The sequence below is a fragment of the Numenius arquata genome, chromosome 17 (genome assembly GCF_964106895.1).
Source record: "Numenius arquata chromosome 17, bNumArq3.hap1.1, whole genome shotgun sequence".
NCBI classification, from domain to species: domain Eukaryota; kingdom Metazoa; phylum Chordata; class Aves; order Charadriiformes; family Scolopacidae; genus Numenius; species Numenius arquata.
Window position 1 is genome coordinate 6,251,179 of NC_133592.1, and position 23,867 is coordinate 6,275,045.

At 37.4% G+C, this 23,867-nt stretch overlaps 1 protein-coding gene across 1 annotated transcript in view; it reads left to right on the forward strand.

The window, feature by feature from the left end:
* The window catches only part of CA10 (carbonic anhydrase 10), a 196,519-nt gene that overhangs the window by 75,285 nt on the left and 97,367 nt on the right, over positions 1 to 23,867 (forward strand). The window contains exon 4 of the mRNA XM_074160272.1: positions 3,842 to 3,984. Within this exon, the coding sequence (XP_074016373.1) occupies positions 3,842 to 3,984 (143 nt within the window). The remainder of the gene's footprint in view (positions 1 to 3,841; positions 3,985 to 23,867) is intronic.

Consider the following 23,867-nt stretch of genomic DNA (forward strand, 5'->3'; position numbering starts at 1 on the left):
TCCTTGGTACTCATCACTAGTAGAATAGCATTCAATCCTTGCTTTATTGTTCTAGCTGCTATTATTTCAGTGTTGTTATGCATAGGTTTGGTAAAAGCCATCAGAATCCCTCATTCTATTGTGTCATGCTGATACTAGAGCATCTTCATATATCTCAGTATAAATTGTTCCCAGTAAATTGAAAAAAAGAGCAGCTGCAATAAGATACAGACTGAATAGGATGTCAGAGATTTTTGCATAGGTATAAAATATAAGTAATCCCCCTTACCTTCTCCCCATATAACACACACAAAAAAAAAGTCTGTTGTCCATAGTGTGCCAACATATAGAGGAAAAACTTTGAATTTATCCAGTTTTCTTTCTGTTATGAGAAGGTCAAAGGCATTACATCAATCAGACAAAAACTTATCACCTTAAGTCTACATAACAGGTTTGCAACAAATCAGCTCTCAAGCAGTGTAAATTTAGGGAGGTTTATAGACAAAAGCAGAGATGACATGATCAGTATACAGAAACTTTTGGTAGAATAACCAGTAGCTGGAGAACCTTGTTAAATGAGATTGTGAACCAGTATGTGGGCTATGTGCAAACTGGCTTGTAAGACTAGTTCCTGTGCAGCACAGGAGTCAGGCTGCTGCCCGAAATGCCTCAGAGGTCCACACACAAAGGTGCAGCATAATCCCACTCATACATGGCTATATTTTCATGGAAATGCAACATAATTGTGGGGAAGGAGATACTGCTTCATTAATGACAACCCCTAGGAGAACCTTGTCTGTTAGCTAAGCTGGAATAGTAAAATAATGAGTATTTTGATGTGTTTTCCTAGATTCATACACTAATTTCTTCAGACTAAGCAGTTAATTCAGCACTTGTGTTATATTTAAGCCTTAGTTTCCTACATGAAGCCTCCTTGGATTTTTCCACTATGGTTCTCAATACTTTTCTATTACTTTGAGCATCTAAGCAGCAACACTAATTACTTTAAATGTAATCAGACATTAATATTGCATAATATCCCCATCCACTAGTTAACTTGGGTGTGCAGTCTCAGGTCAGTCACCCTCAATTAACCTTCAGTTGAAGTATAAGCAAAGTCGTTCTGATCACTGAGGTGTTTGCCATTCTGCACTTTATTTTAGCCTAACCACACGTAACAGAGCCTGCAACAAGCACGTTTTGGAAATTCTTTAGTATGAGCTTCCCAGGCATTTAGAAAGAAATCAAAGACCGCAACAGACTTACGTGTCTGGGTGACAGGTCTAACCTTTGTGGTGCAGCATCACAAAATCGGAGCTCCACCTTCTTGATGTTCCAGTGGTGGGCTGGTATGACAGGCCTTGCACAGAATCCAAGGTTTCCCTGTCAAAACCAGAAATAACATTATAAAACATCCCCTCATAGCAGCTATTTTCCAGTGCAGCTTTTCTGGGACAATCCCAGTTACATCATAAATTCTTTAAGTAATATGATCTTGAAGATAATGGACTGCCCTGTTTGGATTGCCATTTTATTGCACTTACCATGTCTAGCTTATTTATTTTTAAGAGCTTGCTAAAGAATTGTTTTTACCAATACCAAGAGTATTTCTGCACAGAAGATTTTTTTTAGCAATGCTAGAAACTGTTCAAGCAACAGATGCCCATTTTCATGTTTTCCCTCTTGAACCTACAGCTCTACAGTTTCATCATTAATTTTTAATTTTTTTTCCAAATAACAAGACAGAGGGATTTATCAAGGGAAACCAGGCTATCTCAATTAACCTAAACTTTTATTTTAGGCCTTGGCATAAAGAGGGATTTTTTTCTCTGCCAAAACCTGAAGTGAGATCCTATGGCATTTCTCTTAAGAAAAGCACAAGTAATTAAGTATGCTCTATTTTATTTTTAATTACACTACATTTATTTTATTCAATTTCAGAGCATTAGCGCTATCATTTAACAAACTCTGGGAACTTCTATAGTCTTATAAGTCTCCAGTGGAAGTGGGAATTGACTGGTAGGGTAAACAGAGGAGCCAAATAAGTTTTTTTAGACTGTGATGCTATTGCTTTTTCTGATCACGCAAAGCTTCACTTATTTGGAATGCCTTCCATCTCACCTTCTAGGGGGTGATTGCACACAGGGTTTACTATTCAAATAAAAAATAACTGACATAATTTGATGTAGGTATCTGCAATTCCAGCCATATTGGGTGCTATTCCCTGGGTTTTGCTTTCCCAGAGCCACAGAGCATTACACTATCATCCCTCCTTATAGATTTCATGCAGTAATTAATTACTCATTTTGGGCTTTGCATGTGAGCTGATTTTATTGTCCATGTCAGGTGTTAAGAAAAGATATTTTGCCACTGAATTTAAGGTATAAGTAGTGCACATTCACTTCAAAACTGTGGAATACAAGGAAACTTTAAGCTTTAGTAGGTGCAATGTGTCAATTATGATTGTACCACTTGGATCCATCCCTTCAGGACTGTTTGAGCTCACCTGCATGTGTAGCATCTCTAGATGCACATACAGAGTAGCACAAAAAAGAAGCAGCTTCACCTAAAAATTAAGTTTTCAGATATTTTGTAATAAAAGTAATGTGTATAGACAATAGCTTTTGAACTACTGGAACAGGCAGATACTCAACAACTGCAAAACACTTTTCATTACTTCTGTGTAGGTACTTGTGCTGAAATTTTGCTGTGCAAGCAATAGCCTAAAAAGAGCCTAAAAAGTTTATCTACTTTTGTATAAAAGTTGCATGAGGCTATATATTAACCCAACCAAACTTTTACACCCAAGAACACTCAAACTTTGGGGGCAAAAAGAACTCAGTTGTTCTATAAAACATGATACGAAAACACTCACCAGGATCAGCCATTTTCCTGAGGCTACACTACTCAGAAGATATTTTCCACCTGTCTCCCCTCCAAGGAATATCTTCCCAGTAGGTTATGTCTACTACAAATGTGAGGTTCAAATCCAAGCAATGCTCTGTGTGACTCCCACAGGAGTAGCCAAAAACCACAGGCAGAAGCAAGCATTCACACTACAAAATCCTACACACAATTACCAAGAGCCACCCAAAAGCTTTTTATAAGCAGCTGGTGGCTTGTTTTTAGCTCCACCCTCTGGGCAAAACACCTGGGCTCCTGCCCCAAGGACTCACCCACACGCTCCTTCCCCCAGTCTGGGTCACACAGTTTGTAGATTGGAAGAATGCTTTGAGGCTCAGAGGTTATGAAAACTTTTAACAAAATGTAAAAAGAAAAAATAAAGCTAAAAATGGCATTAATATTCTCACCTGTGAATTTTTTCACCTGCTACACAAAACTACAGAATAATTCAGATAAAGTCAAATTGCCTTATATAGTTTGCAATCACAGTGTGTGAGCTTCTCTTGTAATAATGCTGGGGTTTTTTTAAAGAATTCTACTAAATGAACACTTTTAAAAAGCTGACTAGAATGGAACAGTTTCAGTCCAAGGACACATTGTAAGTATGCAAAATTAGCATAAGGGCTAGCGAGTCACATTCCTATTGCTCAATAAATATTCTATAATACTAAACAGCAAAGGAGATATTTATAATTCAGTCTGGGGTTATATCTAGGTACATTCAAAAGAAGAAAAAAACCCACCCTATTTTCCTGATACAAAAATATATGCAAGAATATGTTTTGGTGTTTGTGTATGAAGTTTGAAATTTCAAGTACTAGATGAATTTGCCTGTTTTCAGTTTCAGTGTATGTATGTAGACAGTATAACAATTTTAATTACCTGGCTATCTCTCTTGCACGTATTTCTCTAGTAGTCCCAGACTTTTCTTAAACTTGCACTTTTTTATATTTTGCAGTTCCCTCCTTTTGGGGTTTGGTCAACTCAGCCTGGAATCTTTGCTCTGTTGGGAAAAGACAGTCACCTGTCAATATTGAAACCAGCCATATGATTTTTGATCCCTTCTTAACTCCACTTCGCATAAATACAGGGGGAAGAAAGGTATGTGTTCTATCATATTCTGGTATAAAAACAAGAAGTTATATTTTCATATTAACTGTTACTTGAAACTCTGCTATCTGGAAGAATAGCATCTCACGTATAAACTCCACGTTTATAATTAGATTTGGTGTTCATCCTGAGTTGCATTTTAAAGGTTCTATTCTAAAAGTGTTGTTTAAGGTGGCCAGGAGTTTCTTCTATTCATCTAAATGAGGATAACATTGCAGTGCCATCACATGAAGCGGTAGGAAAGGATGAATGTTGTTGAAAGAATGAAAGATGCTTTATGTTATGAAATAAAAGGAACTATGAGGTATGTAGCTCAGCATGGGACAGGCAGATGTGTTCAAAAAGTAATCTAGTTTCTGTGTTATCTACAGCATATTGGCACTCATAAGAAGATTTTTTTTATTGGACATCTCATATATATTAATTAGAAAAAAAAATGGCAACATTTATTTTAATAGACCGTAAGTAAATCTCCAGGAATATTGGATCAGATGGAAATGATAGGTTAGCAAAGACTATCTCACTTGTATAAAATCAGCGTGATGATTTCTTGTTGTAAAGTGACTGCCACCACTGAATAGTTTATTAAGCTCTATTTCCGACCAAACTTTATCTTGTTTACCCAGATTTGAAAAGTGTATCTTAATAAACTGAGGTATGAAACCAGCATCATTCTGGGTTAGATACTGTGTACACCCGTGGCTCGGGCACATAGACTTCTAGGCCTGTCCATGGAGATGAAAGGTGGAGGCAGGAAACTTGACAAAATAATGCTCTGCAAATGGGTGAAGATTGTTGTCGGAGGTATATGTACATATGGAAATACTGGTGATAGGTGCTAATTAGTTATCGTATCCTCCCATTTATACTATATATGTATGTATACCATATCTAAGGTATGTTAGGCGCTAAAATTTGCACAAGGTTTTTATTGTAGTAAAAACTTTAAGTTCAGTAAACGTTTCTACAAGGCTTTACAACTCAGGTATTGAAGCATTGTGTTAATGCATGCATGCAAGTCAAAATAATTCACAAGAAATTACTTTTGACAATGAATTTGAAAAACACTCAAGCATGTGCATTTGCACTTGCTGACCCAGTGCTCAGAAGCAGAATTGAAACTGTTATTTATGAGTGTATACAGTGAAAAAATGCAGGAAGTTAACAAATCTAAACAATAAAAGCAGATTTGGATCCCAAGCATGTTTCACTTTTAATAATCTCATGCTCATATCAATAGGATAGTTATGGACATTTCACATACCTGGTTCTTGAAAGTATTTTCTGCATTGCCAGGGTTAGGTGCTAACTCATTCTTTCCATTTATGTTTACTAAAATAATAATACTTACTAGAAATTAGGAGTACAGATAAATTTTAGAGTGCAGCATCAAAAAAAATTTCCGAGATCTACTTGGTTCCTAAATTACCATTCCAAGAGAGATAGTAATTTGAAAGCATTTCAAAAAAAACTGATCCTAATGATTGTGCTTAATGATTTTTCTTTCACTAAGGAATGTATTCACAGTATGCAAGTTTAAGGACAATCCTCAAATAATGTAGTTATCAATTCTGTTTATCCAGCTGAAGGGTTGATACTTTTAAATTCTAAAATTATTTTATAAATAAAACATCTTGAACCTTAGCACTCTTGGAAATAGTCATTAGCTCATAATGTTTTTGTGTTGCTTCCCTGATGTGGGGGTGCTTACAAGGGCATTTTAAAGATTTTGTTGCTTATTCCATGCAGGCAGTTCTCTTTTATTCATTCTGTAATACAGAACAATGCAGATGGAAAGGCATTGGGACTTAGAATATCAGAGACTCTAACAAAAGGTTATTCCAAAATGATTTATCTTCTCCTGTTGTCTTGACAAATGAGATTTCTGCTGGAAACAGCATGAGATGTTAGGAATTTGCTCTGTACTTCTCATGGAGGTTCTGGTGGTACATGTGCACATACATCAGAATCGATGTCAGCTTCATCACAGAAATAAGAAAATGGTGGTATTGTTACTTACTGAAGGACAGTAATGCTTCTAACTACGGCCCAAATTTCAGGGTAATATGTACGTTTTGATTTTTAAGCAGAAACACATTGAGGTTTTTTCATTTTGATACAGGAAAGATTTTTATTGACTCTGCTATTTATGTAAAGGCTGACATATTTTAGATTATTTATAAATTACAGTATGACATAATATGAAAGTCAAGAATAAAATTACACGGAAGTTGTCAGTGAGTCAAAGCCAGGAGTTTCAGAATATTTAATGTCTTTAGCAATTCCAAAAATTGAACTAGTTTTTTGTAGCAGCTCAGAGTGAAGCAAATGTCTGATTATTAATAAAGTATCATAGGCACAGATAACCTGGGAGATGCTGTGTCAGTAATGAGGTGTTCTTACCACACTCCCAGCCTGCTGCTGCCAGACAGGGATGGCCTTTTGTCATGTTACAAGAACAGGATGTGTTCTGGTTGTGGTTAGTGTGTTTTAGAGAGGTTTCTAAAATGGTTGAATCAAAATTCTCTTTTGAGGAAAAGATAGCTATTTTAATGCCTTAAAAAAAATTCTTTGCTCATAGTTAAGGCTTCAGTGGGGATATGAATTGGCAGGTGGCATATTTGTGTTCACTTTTTTGGTAATGTTTTTCATATGTTAAAAATGGAGGTGTGTTTCATATGGGCTGAAGCACTTCAGTTTTCAGGGCAGTGAACCAATTGGTATAGCAGCCAGGGAATTTCTTAAGACAAGGCTTAACTGTGATTATGCTGTACATGAAAGGATTTTATGGAACTGATCCTAAGAAAAATGGTGAAGAAATCAAAAAAGGATTTGATATGGTTTCAAATCAAAGTTATAATAAGCTATCTTCCATGTATAGTGGGCAAGAGAGACAGTTGCACAGAGGAAAAATTATGCACCTCTTTTGAAAAGGGAGCTGAGAGGAGAGTCAAACCTTAAGAGCTAGATGGAAGGAGATGTTCAGTAGAGTTAGTCTTGGAACAGTAACTTCAAAATTTTGACAAAATTTTTACTGTTAAAGTAGAAATCAGTTTTGAGTTTGAAAACAACATTTTTACTTCGTATGCCAGATTGAGACTTTCCTACAATTTTTTAGACCACTTGGGAATAAAATAATGATTTTCTTGTTCCTGAAGAAAAGGAATGGTCTGAAAGGAGAGTATGAAGGACAACACCACTGTATTCCTATCCTGCAGCCTACAAGGGGAGAAAAGTACAGTCTGTGGCCTGTTACATGGCAGGTGACTTAATAGTTACTTCTGATCTGAGGTTGAGAAGAAAATTCTTCCCATTCCATTCAGGTGCAAAAGGGATGGCAATACAATTTGCCAAATATTTATACCTCTTTGATCCAATTTTTCACAATAAAGTTCCAGTGAGCAATAATATATTGCTTTATGTGGTGTCCAACAATTGCAGTGCAGTATTGACTCACAGGGTTTACAATTCAAACATCATCAGATGTTATTCTGAATTGTGCTGTTATTTCGTATGTTTGTGCTTATCCGTTTCCTGAGAAAGTGGCTTTTCAGGTCGTGAAAGCTGAGTATCATTGATACAGATAATTGCATTTCAAGATCCAGAATCTCAGCACAAGATATTTAATGAGTTTACATGCAGATAAATTCCCCAGAAGAAATGCTGCTTTTGAGGAAACTCCCCAAGTTTCAGCTCTCTCTCAGGCCCAGCTTTGTCTCTTGATTATCCATTTTAGTGAATTTAACATGCAGACCATTTCAGATAAACAGTCCTTTTTAATAAACAATATAAGCCCTTATTAATATGCAAATCACACTCCTCCACTCTGTCACAAAGAAAAACACCATTTTCCTTTCTCTGCTTATTTTCTTTGGATTCACATAAGCACCAAGGCAATCAGCAATTGGACAACAGAATAACTTCACTGGCAAGGCAGTGTGGTCCAGTGACATTTAGGCAGTACGCACTATGGGTTTCAGTCTCCGAAGTGGGGATTTCCGGACTGTCATGGATGATAATAGTGGATCAACAAACCACCTCATTTCCCACTGAGCTAGTCCTCTGCTGGGAATGCTTCCTCCATTCACCAGTGCTGGCAGTCTCCAAGAGCTCTGCCTTTGGTCCCCCAATATTTGTCCTCTGACTTACCTGTAGCCCATCTGCCTTTGATCTGCTCATTCTCTGTGGACTTAATTTCAAGAGCCCCATTTCCAAGATTCTTTAAGATTGAACTACAGTTCTTGCCCATACTTTTTTTTTTCCCCATGTAAATTTGTAAAGTAACAGCATTTGTTTTAGACACTAAGTGCATCCCTACCAATTAGTTAAACCTTGTCATGTAAGTGATGCCATGTGTTACTAATCATTTTAGGTCATGCTCAAGGACTTAAATTGTGGTTTAAAGCACGTAAAGTACTGTTTGAGATTGCTTTATTTTTAAGACAAGGAAGGCCATTGTACCTGATGTTGACCTCTGGGGAAATAAACAAATTGATGTCTGCTGGCCAAGGGCTGTTATATACATTCTTTAGCTCAGCGTGCATAAATGAAAGTTACTCGGTACGATCTGTAAGTCTGCTTTCTCCTATGAGACGTTAATGAATGCAATCACATATTATTTAAGTTAATATCTGTATAAATAATTGGTTCATTCTATGCATCACAAGATAATGGCGATAGTTAGCAGTTTCTGAACTAAAATAAGGTAGAGAAAAGAGATTTATGAATTGAAATCAGTTAAATGGTTTCTCTGCCAGCTAGTTCTGATTCCATGCTGTTCAATCAATTCAGAGTATTACTAGCATTTTTCTCAAGAGTGCAATATATGACAACTGCCAAGCTTTGGTTGGTGATTACTAAAAGGACAGATACTGGTGTGAACCATATTTCAGCACTGCAGGAATATAAAAAATGAATTGTTAGAAATGGTCCAGAAGGAATGGATAGCAATAAGACATCAATGTCATCTGTAAACTGATTTGTGATGAATTTTTAGAGGGCTTAATAATATGATGTTTTGATTTAGAGTGGCTTTAGAAAGTCAAAAGTCTGATGCAAACATCAAAAACTTTAATGAATAAAAAATGAGATATAGTATTGCTGCTTAAGTAATGTTTTAACATTTCTAATACTTCTACAGTATCGCATGTTCTCAGTTGTGTTAGTAAGTGAACATAAAATGAAAACAGTGGGTTAAAGTAACTTGTTTATTCATCCTGGTTGAGTTTAAACAGGAAAAAATGCTAAGTATTATTTCAGAGGTACTTGCAAATTTTGCTGTTAGTAGAACATAAACAGGGAAAAACATATATTCAGGGTCTAGATCTGTCTATTCTGGGACTTCTGTTTCCTTGTCACTTCAGTGATCCTTTCTTGAGACTGAATTAATTCGGAATATGTGGGGGCTCAGATGTGCATCTTGGTGTGTTCTAAATTTCTGGTTGTCTGTGACAGTGGAGCACCATTGAAATGGTAAAGGAGTCCTAACAAGAATGTATTTCTACAGTTTCTTCATAGTCTCAAGGTTTTTTTGCTCCAGTGTAACTACTCTGCTTGACATTTAATCTTGTCTGGTGTCATAAAACAAGGTCACTTGTCTGCCATGGGAAACTTCCTGGGAGATCCTAGATTTAGCAAGAAGTGATTCAGAAGGGTTACTCCACAAGCTGTATTGTACCCTGTTTTAGAGCTCAGGATATGCTCTCATTTTGGCAGCAGGACCTTTCAAATTACGTGTTCAACTGTATCTCAGCTGCAGTGGTGTAGTAATTAAACACAACCCATGGTGTGTGTCCTTGCAAAGGTGCGTTTGCTAACCCTGGAAATGCATTCAGTGGGATGGTATTTGAAATACCAGGGAGATCTGCTGTTACAAACATCAGGCAGTAGATCCATTAGAAGGTTAGAGAGTCTGGGATATTATTGAAGCTGGGCTAACTGATTCTAGCCAAAGGTCTTTTCCATTGCTTTCTTTTTTCCCTTCTCAATTGTTTATTTCAATAAATTGCTTTCCTGTTTTCAGTTCCTAATGATGTAGCTTCAAAAAAAGATTGGAGCAGCAGCTGGCCTCCAATTACTTAATAGTTTGATATATTCAAAGGAATGTTCAAAAGTATCAGCTTTGTTCTTAATGCCCTTTTTCTATCTTCTAATATACTTCGTGCATTGTTTTGATAGTATCTTATTTGGATTTATTTCATCCTGCACTTAGGTCTATTTATAAACCTATTTATTTATTTCAAGCCTTGCAGAAGTAAAAGTAAAATAGATCTTGTCTTTGTACTTGATTCTCTACTTGGGGCTGTAACCACTGATATGAAAAAGCTGAAGTTTTTTTTCTCTGACACTGAACCTGCAGTCATAGTAAAAGTGTGCGAGTCTCCTAACCCCGGATGCTTTAAATGGAATATAATTTTGTATTTCAGCATTGTTAAAACTCATTTTCTGGTCTTAGAAGGATGATTCATTCTTTGCTTTTTTTGTTATGAGCATAAAATAATAAATGTATGACATATTAAAACTTAGTAAAATATGGTAATATTTTCTTGAAAGCGGGTATTTTTGGCACAATATCAAAGAACTGTTTTTTACTGAGGCCCTGCTGTAACGGATGGGGATGTTCTGTGTCATTTTGTACACAGGAGTTGAATCATATTATGAAAGTCAAGATATCTGGGGAAGACGCTAGCATACATAAGGTTATTGTTCAGCTGCCACCAGTTAATTTGGGGCAAAACACTTGCCATGCCAGCCAGAACTAATGAGAATCCACAGACCTCTCCTCCTGGTAAACCCTGGCCTCCACATTTTACGATTTTGTGCTCTCAGTTCAATGACAAAAGGCTCCAATTTATGATCACTGGTTGTGTCCATTGGAGACTTCTTTTCTTTTTCTTCTCAGAAAGCAAATATTAGGTACCTGTTACGTTCAGTTATCAGTCCTTTAGGAAGGTGACATATTCAGAACTTGAAATAGCTACATAGCTGTAGTAGCTAACGTTAGCTGTGTTTAAAAACAGCATTGCAACAGTTTCTTAAACATTTAAGAATGATTTACATGGCATCCAGGACAGATTTACTTTTTTCCCTTTGTAATCAATATAAGCCCAGCTTGAAATTATTTTGAACTGATAAGTAAATAATTATTTATCAACAGTTCAAAATAATTCTTCTTCAGTTCTTTTTATTTCAGTATTAGTTTATTCTCCTATGTGAGTTCAAACCTTTGAGCTTTGCAGCTTCCTAGCTGGCAGGTGAGTATATTGCATAATAAATAGTGCTTCTAACAGTATGTTGACTGTGGTTTTGGTTCTTCGCCAATTGAAGCTGGTGGCAAGACTGACTGTTAGCTGATCAGCATTTATATCCTGCATCCATCAAGTATGTATTTATATCCCAGCTATTTTTCTGAAGATGATTTACAAATTGCTTTAGAATTCTGTAACAGAGTGTAGATTAGGAAACCAGTTTATAGGTGGAGAGAGGAGACTTTATAATGTATGTGAGATGTCTGCTGCCCATCTAGGCAGGAGATGCATTTTGGCTGAGGATCTGTTTGTAGGAGAAAGGTACTAACTCAGCTTTCCGAACAGTTATGCAGGCAGCAGGCACAGTGATTACTTGTGGCCTGCTGGTGGCAGCTGTGAAGGGGGAGTTGTAAGAGACCCAGTTCCTAACAAACTGGCATAGGACACAGCCATTGAGGAACCTGAGGATAAGGTTCTCTTCTATTTTTTACATAACTCTGACTTTCATCAGAAATGGTTAAAGCTATGGACTGGTGCCTGGTTTGTTGTTGGGTTGCAGCAATCCCAAATGAGTCAAGACAATCAGGAAATAAACTAAGATCCACGTTGACTTATCATCAGTACGTTCACGTAAAAGTTGAGGTTAAGTAAACCTGTCCTGTGGCTGGAGCATTAAGCACGAAATAATTACAAATCTGGTGCTTGTGAAAATTTTTTATTGGTTTTATGTCTCCAGCATGACACACAACGGTTCTCTTACTCACATCTCCCTGTATTGTTTTACCCTGAATACAATCAAAAAATCACCATATATTTGGGAAGGATTTCTGCCTGTCTTGCAGCTGGAGTAGGTACTTTATAATAGACACATGTCAATTCTGCTATAAGCTAGAAGAGACGGGGATAGATAACACTGCTGCCAGGGTGAAATACAAATTGCTGTGGCAGTCGAATGTGCCATTCAGAATTCTGAGTAGCAGTTTGGTGTTAAGAGAAAAGTGCAAGTTCATTGTTCTTCCTCCCGGTACTGTTAATCGCTGATTGTTGAGCATTGAAGCAGGCACAGTTTGCTTATAGATAGGAGAATTAAACTATGTATTTTAGGATTAGATGCTAGAAAGGAGCTTAAGGGAAAAAACTGAAGCAGTGGTCAATGAACTGTATCTAATAATCAAAAACAAATCTGTGGATCAGCAGCTCCTCATCAAACTGGGATCTGGATGGTAAAGCAGTTGGGGGTATTTAAGCTGCGTGTCACTCAGCAGGCTAAGGAAAACCATCAGTAGATGATTCTGGAGCAGAGGAGGAAAATGTACATAAATTGGGGGTAAGAAACTGTTCTTAATGTAAGGGACAGGGTATATTACAGGGGTTGTAGACCTTACAAGAAAATTGGAAAGTGAAAATAATCCTTTTGCATTTACCCTTTTTTAATTTGGGATATGTTGTTCCTGTGCAGAAAGTGACAGAAAATCATAGCTCCTAGTAGTATTGCTTAGATGTGTGGTGGCCCTCTGTGTCACTTCGGTAAGCATCTGAATCTCTAACTAGTGTTTGTTTTATGTAACTTTCAATTGAAAGCAATTATAACTGAACAGTTTTATCTCCAGCTTCTTTATCAAGTTATTGCTTGTGTCCTTGAACAAGAAACAGTCCCAAACTCTCCATGTAGGTCTGACAACGGAAAATTTAGCTTTTAAATTGAAAAAAGAGAAGGAAGTTAAACTTGACTACCAAAAATCATTGGGAATACCATACCTAACAGTCCCATTTTCATGAGTCTTCTCTAGGATCCAGTTCTTCTTTCCTGTCTCAATTTAGAATATTTGTCCTATAGGAAAAATAAGTGTGTTGGTATATGTGTCTCTGTGTCTGTGTGTATGAGACTCTGAGCTTACCTCCTTTTTCTAAATCTGTATCCTATGATTCATCATTTCAGCAGTCAAATAAAGGCGAATGAACATACAAGGTTTCTTCTGCAGTCTATTTTCCAGAATTTTTCAGAATCCCAAAACTCACTGTAAAACATTTGATTAAAGCATCAGTCTGAAGAAACAGCATCATTTGTAAGGAAAGTCAATAAACTGTTGATTTTTTGAATTTATGTATTGTCTCTGTTGCATCAGCTTGAGCTTTGAATAATGCTGTGAATAGGATGACTTCAGTAAAGTTATCTTGAACTTAAATGTGTATAACTTGCATCACAGCCTAAAACCATGCAAAGGAAGCTCATATGGGTGTTGCTATGCCCTGAGGGATTGTTTCACAAAGGCAGTTGGAGCATCTGAAGTGACTATTAAAAGATAATTCTGATTTTTCAAGAAAGTTGACTCTTTATTTCAGTGTTACGAATTCACAAGGTCTGACTATCTCACAGCTGCTTTTGGGATCAAGATGAAAATGTACATCATATAAATATAAGTAGTGCTAATCTCTAACCTGTGACATACTGCTCAAAAAAAAAATGTGCTGCATGCTGCACTCTTACTTATTTTAACAACTCAGTGCCACCTGTCTCAGGGAAGTTATTCAGCAGAAGAGGGTGTTGCATAGAATACCCTAACTTATATGGGATGTTGCCATATAGATACACATTTGAAGTATGTAGCGGGGATGAGGAGGAAGGGGAAGGAGAAGAGCAGCCAAGGGTTAATAAGTACAAATTGTGTTTCTTTAGTTTATTTAGTTTAGGATGTGTAGTAAAAAGGAATGGGTATACCCTTTATTCCAATATCCTTTCTTCTGTGCCTCAGCAAGCAGCTGTAGGCAGCATATCATCAGCATAATTTGTTACTGATAGTGTTAAATCCCTGTACTCACATCCTGCAGTCCTCGTTCTCTGCCACACAAACAGTGCAAAGAAATATATCACAGATATGACTTTAAATCACAGCATCTGCCAGGGCTATGCCAAGGGCAGCACAGCTGTGCTGAGGTGGCACTTAAAAGCTCCTTTGAAGATACTTTGCCTTCACTAAGTATTTCGCCTTAACTAGGTATTTCATCTCGTCCTATTTCATTTAGGACTATTTAAGACCTCTACCCAAAATAGTGTTCAAATGTACTGTGCAAGGAAGCTTGGGGAAAAAAAAAAAGGATTAAAATGTGAATAATTTTTAATCACACAAATGCACTTTGGATATCATCACAGCCCTTCCACATAAATGGTTTTTTGTGTTTAGCTTTGTAAAACATCCTATTTATATGATGGAAATTAATAGCTACTTTTTAATGACTTAAGATTTTGATGCAAATCTACATTCCTGATCTTTTCTTTCAGTCTGTTTCTAAAAACGACAGGCTGCCATGGTTTCAATAGCCTGAAGATGGATTGGGATGTAACTCCCTATTTGACACATATGGGGCTATTTACTAGGTGTTGCTCAATTAGAAGCACAAAAGAAACATTAAACAGCTCTCTTGGTTCGATGCTGCCCAGGGACAGATTTGAACGCTGGAGATTTGCCCCCAGAACCTCGCTACCAAGATGGATTTGGCATGGACAGAAGGCAGTGATATTGGGGAGATTCTCAGATTCGTTAGCCACTCAACAGGAAACCCAGGCCTCTAAATCTCAACTTTAGGCTTAAAACTTCTGTACTTTAACTTGTCTATTTCAAAATCTTCTCAATGCAAGTAAACCACTGTCTACCTATGACACTATCTTTTGTCATTGGCTTCTTATTGCAAGCAGTGTGTGCCTGTGAAGGCAGGAGCTATCAAAGCTAAGGACTTGTGTAACAAACAAGGAATTTCATGGGTAGATATATATTAAAGAAAGAAATTGTGTATCCTGTAGATTGCTGCTGTTAACATCACCGTTTTGCACATCAGTGTTTGGCTGCTATTTTCTCCAGCAGAAATGAAAGATTTTTCAGTATCTTTCAGGGAGTACAGCACTGAGAACTCAACATCATAAGCAAAATAAAGTTAATAAACTAATAAGAATGTAGCATTGCACAGATAAAAATCCTAACAAGGTACCCAAGGAGAGTCTCAACCAAGGAGTTTTCATTCTTTTAGAATAACTTTGTTTGGAAGATCCAGCAGCATTTGAGCATAAACGTTATGCTGTTTTCTCACTATTGTGATAGAGTCAAGTTAGGGAGGGAAGCATCACAAAGCCTTCTGAGAACCATTACAAACTGCAATGCAAGGACAGGTGTAAGGACTACTGTACTTAACTGAGCAAGGTCACAGCTTTATGGCAAGTCTCACAGGCCAAAGGTGCGCTACAAATAATCTGCTCAAAAGTACCAAAGCTGGCTCAGAGAAGAACAAGTATCTGCAAGTATCATCTTAAATTATGATTATGAAAACAGAGTATCTGAGTTGGCACTGCACAGCTGGTCTGGAGCTCACACAGCCGTGGTGGGCATCTTTGCATTCGTCTCCGTGGTTTGGGGGAAACTTCTGCCTAAACAGCTCAGGATATTTGAATGGACTGATATTTTTCCAAATGTCATGTTCTTTAAACGCTGTTTGAAGTTGAAGGTTTACTCAGTTCCCCTTAGAATATCACTGCAAATATCACCAAGATGTTTATATGTGTCCAGCTGCTTTATCACCTCCTGTTCCTACACTCCCAAAACAGTGCAAGGGAAGAGGAGGAATTATTTATCAGGAAGAAGTCTTAGACCAGTTTCATGATGAATGCTCACCTCTGCAAGTGAAGGCATCATATCCTGATGAAAGGACCAATCCTTCATTCTCAATGACTATCATGTTGCATGTATTGCTGCCTGGACTGCTAACAATTACCCCTCATGCCCTACAAAATAAGCAAAAAATACAAAATCAGAAACACAGTTGTGAATGGATTATTCACCACAGACATCAAAATATGTTTGCTCATTGAAGGCTGTGCTAATTAAAACCTCTACAAAGCACTAGGTAAGAACCCAGAAATTATCACAAGTCAGGGAGTATTTCACTTGTGTCTCCATCATTCTTTGGGTAAAAGGTCTTTCATTTCCAGATCTCTGATAATGCTGTTAACAATGAGGTATTCTCAACCCAGTCTCTTCCCTGAGCTGGTTCTGGGCTCTCTGGTTATCTCACTGTGAAAGGATTAAATATTATTTTGGCCAATGGATATTGCTTATATCCATCAAGACTTAGACTTGTCTTTTCCTGAAAGCCCTTTAGCTGTAAAACCACGTATCCGTTTCAACATCTAAAATCTTTTGTCTAGTAACATTTGTCCTTTTTCAGTGCACCATTGTGCCCTGCATATGCGTAAAGGGATGCACAATGAACTATATATTAAAGAGATTCCTAAAAAGAGGAACTACTGGGAGAAGCGAAATGCGTGCCCACACTTCAACTTTTCTTCCTGCCTCTGCCAGATGCCATCTGTTATCTCTGACAGTTTAAGACTACCTTTTTCCTGTGCGCAGCATGGAGGTGATGACTGGAGAGAGAGTGGTGCTGTGAGCTGTAAGCCGGTGGTGCACAGCGTGGAAGTGTGTACCAGCCTTTACTGAACACTCCACGCATAAATTAGGAATGATATTACAGCATCTGGTGTATGTAATGGGAGAATAAACCAGCTGTACTAGATGAAATATTGAGTATGTCAAATTATTACAACAAACTTTATAAATATTACTGTTAGTCTGAGTGCAATCATTTTTAATAGCATGAGAAGACAGGAGTTCTGCACATCAAATGTTATGAAAAAGAATGATGCTACTGTAGAGAGCATGAGGACTAGCACCCAATTAGAGCAGACAGAAACTGGCTGCAAACAGGAAGGAAACTGGAACAGCAATTCCAGAATGAGAAGGATAGTTCTCATCTCAAGATCGGCCATGGTAGCAAGAGTCCACAAAGCATTAAAGAGATATATTTTGCAATTTTTTGCAAAATGGAAGTTACATTTCATTAGCTTTTTATAGCATTTTGAGCCCAATCAATAAGCTTTACTACCTGCATCCTCTATTGGCTCATTGAAGCTAGCTGGGCTATCAGCTTTCTGTCTTGATGCACTATAGATGAGCAAACACACTTTATTTAATGACTAAAATGGACACCTTTGGTGATACTGGATTCTTCAATGAGATATGTAATTATCCCCAGCTTATGCAGCTTTTATTGAATTATTATTGAAAACATAATTTCATGCTTGGTTAAGTGGTAAATTTAATTCGTTCACGAGCAAGATACAGTAACAAATATGACATTTCAGTATTACTTCTCAGAAAGGAGAAGTTCTGTATAGCTAGCCAACAAGTATAGTGAGCTCAGCACCTGTTGGTTAGCTATTCAACGTTTTATCCCAGTTAGTTTTGGTAAAATGGAAATGCCATTGGTCCTGCTTTTTGGTGGCTTCAGGACACAGATGGTTCGTTGACTGGGTGAAGGACTTGTGGCCGCTTATGGGATTTCATTAACCACAACTAAAAATTTAGCATCTTCCTTCACGTAGTTGTGTGGGCATCAATGCAATACTTACAGAAATACATACAAAAGGCACAGGAAAAAGGTAAGAACTCTCCTTTGTTAGACTGAAGTCAGTGAGAACACACACGTCTGAACACACACCGGGTGCAAGGTACACCCTCTTTTTCAACACAAAATCCATGAGAAAGACTTAGCTGGATGAAGCCATGGATTGCTTTATGCAGAACTGATGATGGTGCTGCTTGGAGCAGGAGATTGGACTAGAAACCTCCAGAAAGCTCTGTCAGCCAACACTGCTTTGAGTCTGTGTCTTTTGAACAAATTCTGGCCGCTTTAATCCTAACTTCTCTCCAGAAACATTAACTAGTATTTCTCTGCCTTAACACAGGCATGTAAGAATAGCCTGAGGAAATGCCTGCTTTTCTTGGTAAGGAAAACCTAGAGGGGGTCTGGTGGGGAGAAATATATAAAATGTAACAAAAGCCTGGTTAAAAAATAAGATAGAATTCAGAATTTTCCTGGCATGGAAAACTCACTTCACAGCCAAAGTTCTAAATAAAAGGAAAATAATTTTTGTTTAAAACCACACAGGGGATTAGTAAATTCATAATTTCTACTGAGTAAGAATTGGCAAACTTCTTGTCAATAGCTGTAAAATGCCTTCTGTGTGGAAATATTTCAGGACATTAAAGACAAGGAAAGGTATTTGTTCCAATCCTTTTGCCTCCAGTACACGATTTATGTTAGCTTTAACTTTCCATTTTTTAATACACCGGGTCTTTTCCTTCTCTGTAAAGAAGTGGGCACACACAATTCGGGAATTCTAGTGAGACTAGACTTTTTTTGAAATAGGGAGGTATGTTACTGTCATTGCCTCGTTTGATGTTATCCTGGCCACCATTTTGGATCTTTGTTCTCAAACTCAGGAGCAGCCCAGTTGCTGCACGCTTGATATAATTACATTCTTAATCAAAGTAAAAATACCTGCAAAAAAACTTTAAAGATCCCTGAATTGAATTCAACCATCTTTCTATCTCTGCCTGTCGCAGGAGGAAAAATGACTTTTATATTCAAAAGCCTCTGATTAATTGTTCCTGGTCTTGATACCCTTTTAGCAAAGGTTCTTTACAAGTGTACGTGGTCCCTTCTCATTGATAAAGGAAGTGCTCTATGTAATACCACATTTTCTCATTTAAATACTTTCTCAGTCTTCTGCTTTTTTTATTATGTTTGCAGCTGCTTTAAAGCACCTTAGCTGAAGCCTCCAGAAGTAAAGTACACGCAGATGCCCTTTAGTAGCCTTTCTGGCTTTGTCTATCCTGGTCCTTCATAATTTTCTTTGAATGCATACATCTTTCTTTGATAGTTGCATACGAGATTGCCAGCGTGGCTCTCAACAAACAAGGCATTTTAAAGGATAAGCAGAGTGCCTGTGAATCATCGCACTGCATTACTATAGCTTATCTTTCAACTCTCATGGTCTGTAGTCCTCATGGATTTATTTCGTCTGTGCTCGCACACAGCTTTCATGTGCAGGCGTACCTTTGCATCATTTGGCCTGCTTAGACTCGCCATAAAGCCTTATACTTAAAGGATAACGTTCATGATGGGGGAAGTATACAAGGCAATAAATGGCTTTTGCAGGTGATTAAACACACTGAAGCAAAGCTGAGGCATTTGAAAACCCCAAAAGCTGTTTATTGTAAGCACGACAACACGTCAAAAAGAGAAGCTGTGCTCAACAAGCCACAACATTAAATAAAAGCTTTTCTTTGCCTTGTCTTGCAAGGACTGGGAAGTTTTGTAGTGCTGCCTTCATTTCACTGAATAGATCTTTCCTTCTTATTTCCAGTAGCGTGGGTGGCTTTCATTGTGTCACATACGGTGTAACAGGAGATAGTTCCAGTGTAATTCCTTGGGATAAAAGCAGCAAAATGTCTTCAAATTGCTATGGAGCTTGTTGATGATAGTCCCCTTTCCTCCTCTCCCCACCCCACCAGAGGACCCCTTTATTCCCAACTCCTTTTTTTGCTCTTGCCACTATTCCCTTTGTCTATGTTTCATGACTTGGGTTTTTGGTTGGTTGGTTGGTTGTTGTTTTTTTTCAATGGTATCTTCACATCTACTTTGCCCAACAATTAACAAGTTTTCCTAACGAAAATGCTTGAGGCTGAAACATTTAGCCACTTTCAGGAGGAGGTTAGAAGGAGGAGTATTACGAGTCACACCATTTGTAATGCTAGGGAATCTCTGTTACACAAATAGTACTGCTTTTGTAATTATGAGTTAGCTAAAACTGAACAGCCTTTTTTAGCAATTGTAATTTACTAAAACATATGATCATCAAGAGTATTTTCTTTAAAATGTGATGAGTGTCTTTTTTTCATTCCAGCAGAGGGCCATTGGATAAACTCTTGCAGATTCCTATGGGGCTTCCTGTCAAATGCAGTGAATAAAACTGCGCTTCCAATTTTCCAGCCTCAACTTACTGGCACACGTAATAGATATCTCCGTGGCTATTGGTGCAAGTTAGACACTTAAGTGATGCGATAGTTAACTGCTGGCACAAACTGTATGACAGGAAAATAAGTCATAGGTCAATAGCCCTCACGGAAGACTGTAATTTTCTATGAATATGAATGGAAGGAAACTTACAGTCTAAGGAAAGAATACTTAATAATTTGCAGTGTTTCACAAAGACAACATTTTTGCTGTTTATTGCTAAGAATTACAGCATAGTCCTTCTCATTTATAAATTAGTCCTTGAGGCAGTATCTTCTATGAAAGGAAAATATGAAAGGAATAATAGAAGTTTGGTAACTAGATTAGAAAGAAGCCATATGCTGTAAAACAGAATTCATCAGATAAAGCGATAGTTGGGGAAAAATCTGGTTAGCAATTCCAAGTAGTTGTTGACTGAGCGTTTTTTTCTTTCATCTTGTCCTTTAATCATTTCTAGAAGAGCAATGTGTTTTAGGGAAACTAATATTTACTCATTTATGCATGCAAAACCACTGTAATAGTGCTGTAAAAAGAAACCCTGTGTACATTACATTCTTGCCTCAGATAAATATAAATCCAGTATAATTCTGGATTTGCACCAGTATTACTGAAACACAAATCTATCCTTGGATATCTTTATCCATTGTGCCCTGTTGAGTTTATCTAAGCCAAACCACTAAAATGATGGCTAAATAGGGAGAGGTGGGATTCCTCAGCCTCCCAAAGAGCCAGCAGGAGCGCTTGCAGCCCCTTAGGGAACAGGTGAGAACTGCATGCGATGAATGCGCTGCTCAGTGGTGCCTCCTTCAGAAGGCAAACTCAGAGCAGACGCTGGTATCAGAAGGAAAGACACACACAGGAAAAATGTGTTTCATCTCCAGTCGCTGGAATACATTCAAAGGTAACTGCTCATCCACAGATTGTGCTGTACCATTTCGGGAAAACATGCACATGTTGTGTCTGCACAGGGCAGAGGAGATGAAGTGCAGAATGAGATGTCAGGTCCTGAATGTGCAAAAATATAACTGAGAGTATTTGTGTGGATTCTCAGGGAAGACAGGTGTCATTTGAAGATGTGCTGAGGATTTCAACCGTAGCATTTGGAAAAGGAATTGAGGCTAATGACAGTAAACACACTGACTTTCTTTTAGAAATCTTGTTTCTCTCTGAAAGGAACAGGAGTTGTTTGTTCCCATTTCGGGTTAGGAAAGCAGCTCTCCCAGACTGGTTTGGATTGCTTCTCACAAAGGTCAGTCCTCAAACTCTGTTCTCCATTTACTGTTCTCGTCAATCTCTATAGTGAATATGAAGTAAACATACTCAGGTAGATTTTTATATTTATTCTATACTTTTGAATATATTCCAAATAACATGGAGAACTGGTTTGAAGGAAATAGGATAGTATGGTCATATTTTGTAATTTTTAAATCATTTTGATTTAATGAAGACTGGTTTTGTAAATGGATTTTCTCTTTTTTGCCAAAGATGTAACATTTTTCATGCATCAATTTGACTAGTGGATTATATATAACTAAAAGAATGCTTTCCTGATGAGTAGTCAGAAAAGCCAGATGCTTTTAGTGGGAGTTTTTTGGTTGAAATAGATTTGGTAGAGCTTTTTCCCCCCTATTGCACTTTCCATCAAAATGTTTGTTTCTCATTTTAATTAAAAACATGGATATGTTATTTTCTGCACTATAGGGATAAATATCACAGTAAAGAATGTTTCAAGAGAAATAAAGCTATTCCATTAAAGATTTTTTTCTGAAACATAAAGCCACTCCCATTACAGAATTTTCAGAGGAAACTTTGTAACAGCTCTGTATTTTTAACATAGTTACATACCTAATGAAGATTTACAAATGTTCTGAACCCCATTTTCATCAACAGAACTTAGTGCCAGAATGAGTCTGTGTCTTTCAAAAACACTTCAAGTGTCTATTTGTATCTTAAGGAGTAAATTAGTTTTGAAACTCTGACCCCTAGACTTCTGTGAAGTAAATGATCACTTAAGGCAGTGCTGTCCTCCACTAGATTGAACAGACTTCTAATATTGTATCTTCATCTGAATATATTTTCACTTCAGCCACAGTTAATATGAAATATACTGCATTTTGTATTTGCTGCATGAAAGGAAGATTGATTTATTTCAGGTAGTTTATAGACTATTTTATTATTCATATAAAGATCTCATCTATTCCCTCTGCATTCATATTTTATAGCACTTTAGCTGATTGATTTGATTTGACCTAACACTTTGATGGCACCTTTGCCATGGAGGCTGCATACATATAACACAAATCATTTACTTGATTCATTTCAAACTATTTACCTTACCTTTGGGTTATTTTGTGAACTTCTGGCCTTTTGGTTCTGACCAGATTAACCAGGCAAATGCAGGTAAAACACAAGTCCCTAGTCCCCAGGGGTAAATGCCTTATTCACTAACTGACATCATCATATTTACAGTACTGAACAATCCGATTGTGTTCACAGCAAAACAGCAAAAAACTTCAGAGTTTAGGCCTGAATTTGTCTGATTTCCAAAGCACCTCTTGATGTTTTTTTTTTCTTTGTCTGGACTGCTAGGAACAAATCAGTCTGGCATCATACTTAGTTATAGGTTGGTTTAGTTAGCGTTGATTAGGATTGCTACTCCAAACTGTTAATTTGTGATTCTCTTTCTAGATTAAGCCTCTTCCCCCCCCCCCCAAAATCTAAGTGCTGGAGTACATTCTTCAGCCAAAATCTTTACATCACAGGGATGAAAAACTGATGGTGACTCTGTATTTTCTAGGTGGCATCTTTCTTTACAAAGCTTATTTTATGTTTAATCTCTGGCTTCACTTTAGTTTACAAACATGCTAAAACTATTTTTAATCTCAGAGAAAGGTAACATAAAGTTTCCAAATAATAGGTTATAAGTTCTCAGCCTTTTTGTAGTAGATGTGCTGAGGGTGGATGACTGACTTCTCTCCGACTGAAATGCTTTCAGCATCTGGCTTTTGCAAACAACAAAGGCCGTTGTGAAATGATTGTATTTGGGCTCTGACCGAAGCTGTGCGGCTGTTATATTTACAGTACAGTAGATGTCAAATAACAGTCAAAGTAATTTGGGCATCACGGGAAATAATAGGAGTGATTCTAGTGCTTTCTGTGAAAACCTTCAAATTCCCATTTCATTAAAAATTCCACTCTGCAGCTGGTAGCAGAGATTACTAGGTTTCACCATCTGTGCAGATTAATGTTTCCTAAAGGAGAATGAATGCAACAGATGAGATGGCTGGCTTTTCAGATAAAACAAAAACCCAAAGTAGAATCTCTTCCCTGACTCTTGCATCTTACACCTGTTTCCCTTTAATCACGTGACTGAATTGTTTAGGACAATTCCAGCTTTCGTTAAAGCTGATTAATTTTAAGATTGCAGATCACCAAGATGTTTGCGGGCTTGTAACTATGTAGAATTAGTGATGGGAAGAGTTAGATTTTATTACAAATTTGTTGAACGCCTTCTTTAGATGTTATTCTGCTCATATCCAGTAAAATGTCTTCACCCAAACACGCACAGTGATTTAAAGGCATCGCAGCGTGTGCTACAGGCTGGATTAGCAGTGACAAGCCAATGTGGGGAAGCTCAGGTGCTTCAAACCCACGCCCCTGTTGTTTTCAGTCTCATCTCTTTCTTTTCTACTGGCCATAACTAATCTTTCCAGGGGAGCA